Source organism: Sinocyclocheilus grahami, unplaced genomic scaffold (assembly GCF_001515645.1).
Source record: "Sinocyclocheilus grahami isolate Dianchi unplaced genomic scaffold, SAMN03320097.WGS_v1.1 scaffold314.1, whole genome shotgun sequence".
NCBI lineage: Eukaryota > Metazoa > Chordata > Actinopteri > Cypriniformes > Cyprinidae > Sinocyclocheilus > Sinocyclocheilus grahami.
This window is the reverse complement of record NW_015505493.1, coordinates 127,108-133,755: the sequence shown is the minus strand read 5'-3', so window position 1 is coordinate 133,755 and position 6,648 is coordinate 127,108. Positions and strand designations below refer to the sequence as shown.

At 36.9% G+C, this 6,648-nt stretch overlaps 1 protein-coding gene across 1 annotated transcript in view; it reads left to right on the top strand.

Moving 5' to 3' along the window:
• The window catches only part of LOC107601894 (E3 ubiquitin-protein ligase LNX-like), a 44,428-nt gene that overhangs the window by 31,642 nt on the left and 6,138 nt on the right, over nt 1-6,648 (top strand). Inside the window, exons 6-7 of the mRNA XM_016294245.1 lie at nt 1,247-1,636; nt 5,549-5,832. Coding sequence (XP_016149731.1) covers nt 1,247-1,636; nt 5,549-5,832 — 674 coding nt within the window. The remainder of the gene's footprint in view (nt 1-1,246; nt 1,637-5,548; nt 5,833-6,648) is intronic.

Genomic DNA, 6,648 nt, shown 5'->3' with positions numbered 1-6,648 from the left:
ATGTGTTGCTCTTTAAGCATGCTTCACTTTGTCAGACAGGTTCTATTTAAGTGATTTCTTGATTCAACAGGTCTGGCAGTAATCAGGCCTGGGTGTGGCAAGTGAAATTTAACTCGGCTTTCTAAAATAATGTGGTTAATTGCAGTTCTTTCATGATTTAACAGGAGGGGGCAATTCATTTTTCACGTAGGGCCACGTCGGTTCAGCTTTTTTCCCTTAATAAATGAAATCATCATTTAAAAACTGCATTTTGTATTTACTTGCATTATCTTTGTGTAATATTTAAATTTGTTAGATGATCTGAAACATTAAAGTGTGACAAACATGCAAAAAAAATAAGAAATCAGGAAGGGGGCCAACACTTTTTCACACCACTGTATATACAGTATATATATAATTTTTTTTTTTTTCAGATTTGCTAAATACTTAATTTAAAGGTATTGTTAATTTTGAGCGTTAGACAATGGTAAAAGTAATCCAAATGTAAAAATAAAGGAAATGAGTATTAGCACTAATCAGCAGTCAGATCAATCAAAATATGCATCCCCAATGAGAAAGCTGAGAGGTCTAATTAATCAAATATGAAAATATTTAAATGAACACATTTGCAGCAAATTTGTCTTTTTCCAAAACTCAGAATTGCAGAAAGACAGAAAGTGTATACAGTATATTGTTTTCTGAGCCAAAACCTAATGCATGCAAAAACACTGAGCTATGGTGCTCATAGTGGCAACATTAGTTTGAATCCAGCTTGCAACATTTTCGAATCACTTTCACCTTCCCTCACTGCTATAATTTCTCATCCTCTCTCTACATTTATATTTACATTTATGCCTCTGGCAGACATTTTCATCCAAACTGACTTAATACCTGATTATACCAAGGACAACTAATGATAATAATATAGTTTTAAAAATCATTCTACATTTAAATGAATAGCAGAATTTACACCACAACTATAATTATAATGGCACAGAGGAACTATATTGTTGGAATCACTTTCAGAATGATTTTTTTCCAACTGATAAACGATAAAAACATTGACAGCCAATCCGAATCCATCCTTTAAAGAGCTCAAGCATTTAAAGTAGCAGACGACAGTTCCCTCCGAATTGAACCCATGACATTTTCATTGCTTGCACCATCCTCTACTGTGTGAGCTTCAAAAATGCAATACAAAAATCTTACAAACATAAAAACATTTCTCTGGATTTCTCTCTCTAATCTCATGCTGTCCTCCCATCAGGTCAATGGTATAGACATCAGTAACGTGCCTCACTGTTATGCTGTGGCGGCTCTGAAGCAGCCCTGCACACTGCTGCGGTTGACCGTTCTGCGAGAGCAGCGCCACCGTTACCATTCCCATCATCACTCTCCCACCGAGGCCTTCCCCACCCACACCCCCACCATCCGGGACGACAGCCTGCATGTGGTCCTCGTTAAGAGGGCTCCAGATGAACAGCTGGGCATCAAGCTGGTGCGCAGACCTGACGAACATGGCGTCTTTATCTTCCACCTGCTGGAGGGGGGTCTGGCCGCCCGCGATGGGAGGCTAAGGGTAGACGACCGCGTGCTGGCCATCAATGGCCATGACCTGAGATACGGCACCCCTGAGCATGCAGCACTGCTTATTCAGGTGAGCAGCATTATGGGAGAGGTTATGTGGTGAGTATTAAAGGGATAGTTTACCCCAAAATAACCCTCATGTCATTCCAAACCTGTAAGACCTTCGTTCATCTTCGGAACACAAATTAAGATATTTTTGATGAAATCCAAGAGCTTTCTGACCCTGCATAGACAACAATGCAACTGACACGTTCAAGGCCCAGAAAGGTACTAAGGACATTGTTAAAATAGTCCAGGTGACATCAGTGGTTCAACCTTAATAATTAGTGTAATAAATAATAAATTTGTGTTCCAAAGATAAATGAAGGTCTTACGGGTTTGGAACGACATGAGAGTGAATAATTTTAGAATTTTAATTTTGGGGTGAGCTATCCCTTTAAGGCCTGTGCATACCAACAGACGAAACGGTGATAATGGCACAAATCAAAAGCGTAAATATGCATCAGAACTATTCAAAATAAATGTAATTCAAAGTCAATCCCTAAAAGTGTGCATACCTGAATGGAAATAAAATGCAGTCTTTTCAAGCAAAATATAGCCCATCTGACAACATGGATTTTGTTTGCTTTGATGCAAAATACAGTCTGACTGACAATAACCATGTTCATGCAGTAAACCTTGAATTGCAATGAAATTGCATCACCAAAATGCAGTTAAACCCCCTTTAAATGTGTTTTAAAGAGATGTGAGATAGTGAGAGAATTAGTTTTGGTCTTTCTTCATCCTCTCAGATTGTGAGAGGTGCTTTATTCTTTAGCTTCTTTTGTCTGTACAATCTCACAGACATATTTTTCCACAACACAAGTAATGAAACCATTACTTTTATGGCTGTGTTCACTCACAGCATCAATATGTGACCCTGGACCACAAAACCAGTCTTAAGTCGCTGGGGTATATTTGTAGCAATAGCCAAAAAAAAAACATTGTATGGATCAAAATTATTGATTTTTCTTTTATGCCAAAAATCAGGATATTAAGTAAAGATCATGTTCCATGAAGATATTTTGTAAATTTCCTACCGTAAATATATCAAAACTTCATTTTTGATTAGTAATATGCATTGCCAAGAACTTCATTTGGTTAACTTTAAAGGCGATTTTCTCAATATTTAGATTTTTTTGCACCCTCAGATTCCAGATTTCAAATAGTTGTATCTCGACCAAATATTGTCCTATCCTAACAAACAATACATCAATGGAAAGCTTATTTATTCAGCTTATTTTGAAAATTTGACACTTAAGACTGGTTTTGTGGTCCAGGGTCACATATGAAGTTTTTCCAGCAATGCTACAACTAAACTGCCAAAGCTGATTTCATCAACAGCTTTTGTTCACACATGACCTCTACAATAAATGTTTTTAAATTCACAGGATGCTTGTTCACAAAACAAAACAAAACCACCAATTAAAAAAAAAATCTTAGACTCATCTTGCCCCAGATGTGGTTTGGAACTAGCAGACCCGAGTCATATGTTCTGGGGATGCCCCAGATTAAAAAGTTTTTGGATAGACATCTTTAGAACATTTTCATCTATATGTAATAAAGATATGGACCCTAATCCCTTGACTTCCATTCACCTATCAGCTAATCAGGTAGAAATCATTGCCTTAGCCTTTTCAGCATTTCAAAAAATGAATGTTTACAAAGCCATCTAATCCTAACTTGTGGCGTCTTATTCAGTGAATCGTTCATTAAATGGCAACCCCCCCCCCCCCCCCCGGTTGTGATTGTTGTATAATAATCAGTAAAAAAAACCAGTAAAAACGTTTGAATAATAATAAAATGTGACAAAAACAGCCGGGAAATGTATTTTTGATGCAGTGCTTCACTAATGGTTTGACATTTATAAAGCCTAATATTATTAGAAGTAATGCTAAATAATTTAAGCACTTTTATTGCTAAGCCTTTTCAGCATTTCAAAAAATGAATGTTTACAAAGCCATCTAATCCTAACTTGTGGCGTCTTATTCAGTGAATCGTTCATTAAATGGCAATAATTACACTTTAACCCAGGAGGTTTTTCCTTGAGCAGTATTGCAAAAGATGAAGAGCTTACATAAGGTCTGTAGCAGTTTATTTGATTGTGGTTTCATCTCGGCGGTGAGAAGTGTGTCATAACGATATAAGAGTGTGTAAGAGAGTAGTGAGTGTGTGATTCGATATGTATTTTAGTGTGGTGGGTCTTTCCGAATGTTGTTATTCAGCTTGTTGCTTCCTGTCTGGTTCAGATTGGTCTCGAAGGAGACAAGATGGCCGCTCACAGCAGGAGTTTCTGACACAGATTAACTGCTGGCAGGAAACTGATTAAATTAGTCCAATTAGGCCGATAACAAGCTAAGCCCACTCATTTAAGAGGCAGCGACAGAGCACTGAACTCCCAAGAACTCCATAGGCTCTCAATGCGAGTGTGCACTTGAGAGCAATACAAGCTACGGGGTTGTCAAAATAAAGGGTTAATTAAGAAGAAAGCGGCCGGCGATGCACTCAGATGGAACGATAGGAATGGATGAAAAATAAATCAGAGAGGGAAAAACTAGAGCCTGTGCCCTCCTTCAGCTCACACATACACACAGACTGCAGAATGGATCCCAAATCTCCATATATATTAGTTTTTCTTTAATAAGTACACACCTCTGAGATATAATCACACATTCACACTGAGCTGGAGCTGTAGGGCATTGGCAGTCAGCACAACATCTGGTAATTGTGCTTGCTAGACGTCCGGAGAGTAATGAGACATTACACACACTCTCTCTAGGGTATGAACGAACTATTTAAAATTTTTAATTCAGTTTTTGAACTGCTCGCTCCTCAGGGAAGTTGTTGTCCTCTGTTTGCTCTCCTGTGGAGTTCGAAAGGTTTTTGCAGTAGACAGATAATGTTAAGCCAACTTTCACCCACCATAAGGTCCCATGAAATCAAAATTGGAGTATACCTTCCTTGGGCCAGGTGCGCGGACCTTACAGTTGGCTTTTAGCCCACTCCTACAATATAAAGGCAGCTATATATTTTTATTATAAGATACATTTATACAGTGAAAAAATAAAAAAATATTGCATTTTTTCTGTGCACATTCATAGTAATTTTTAATGCATAAACTTGAAAAAAAAACATAAAATCATGGCTGTGAATAGAATCAAATAATCATGATTAATCTCATAATTTCTTAGCGGTCTTTAAAAAGATTTCATTCCCATTCAGATTTGAGTTTTAACTTATTTTTTATTATTTATATAAATATTGATGACTCATCTTGTGCTATACAGATTTTTGTCCAATCAAATGCTCTCTAGAAGAAAATGTCCCTGTCAAGATAGTTATCTTTACACTTCTAGTTAGCAAACTTTTTCATCATCATTCATAAAACCTCATGCATTAACCTCTCTTAAGGCCTGTTCACACCAAGAAATATAACAGTAAAGATAACTATGATAACTACACTATTCAACATTTGAAGTGGATCAAAACCTTTCATCAAAGTTGTCCTAAAACCTAAAACCAAAATGTGTTCTTGTCTAAGGGCAACTTTGATGAAATTTTATGATCCACTTTAAATGTTGACTACTGTATATTAATATTCACACCTATGGAAGATAATGTTCTGTTTATTATAAGCATGTTGCAGTTTTGTCATCTGCCACTTTAAATGCTCAAGCTCTTTAAAGCAGGATGGATTCTGATTGGCTGTCATTGTTTTTGATCAATCATCAGCTGGAAAATCGTCCTAAAATTGATTACAACAATATCGTTCTACTATGCCATTATCGTTATAGTTGTGGTGTGGATTTCCCTATTTTCATAGACTTGGAACAATTATTAAAACTTTATAGTTATCGTTACAGGTCTTTGGTGTGAACAGGCTTTTAAACCCTAAAAATCACATAAAGCAGAACACTAATGCTATCTGCTATATGTTCTGCAGGCGAGTGAGGACCGCGTCCACTTCATTGTGTCCCGCCAGACTCACATCCCTACTCCGGACATACTACAGGAGGCGCCGTGGAACATGGAGGGACCACCGCCCTACTCGCCTGTGGATATTGAGCACTCTTTACTGGTGGGTTTCATGAGCATAAGCCGCACACACTCTTTATTTCCCGTCCCTCTGCACCGCTTTACTAAACATTCTCTTATTGAGGAAAAAGATCTGAAAGCCTATTACTTCTACATCAAAGATTCAAGCAATCAGCCAGCTCACACACGCACACACACACACACACACACTCTCTCTCTCCTTTGAGACAGCCGTCTCCAAACCTATTAACAGAAGAAAACCCAGCAGGAGGAAACAGCCATGGCAGGCTAGATTTCAGTGCGTCTTCTAAATGGGATTTTCTGCTGCTCAATATCTGCACTGACAACTTCACTTGTTCTAATAAAATTCAAATTCATCGTTAGTCATTTCTCTGTTTCCTTTGCCTTGCAGAAAAAAAACCCCCATCTCAGACCAACTTGTGAAGGTTTGCTGGTTTAAGTGTCAATGACAAATAAAGGCGCAGTTACAATTAGTTGTTCTGTGAATTTTCTTTTTTTGTTTGGTAACACTTTTAAAGTCTTTATTTATAATGCATTATAAAAGTAGTTTTAATGCATTAATTATGCCTTGTAATGCACCTTATAATGCATCGTACAATCTCATGAATAATTGTAACCAAAGTTAATACATTAGAACATATAAATTCATTGTTACACTATGCATTTTAAATTTGGTTATAATTATTTACAAGATATAAGGTATTACAATGTACATTATGAATAATTATAATGCATTATACCTTTTAATAATATTAATAATGCATTATACATAACAGCTTTAAGTAAAGTGTTACCTTTTTTTGGGTCACACCACTTGACATTTTATAACCTGATCTAACCTTGCCTTGACATGAAAAGTCCTAATAATCTGATATTTTAAGAGACTTGTTGACCTTGACACACAGTAATGTGGATCTGCAGGGGTCCTATGATGTAATTTCCTGTTGTTTTTCAAATGGCCCAAAACCCCTATAAAACCAGACCAGA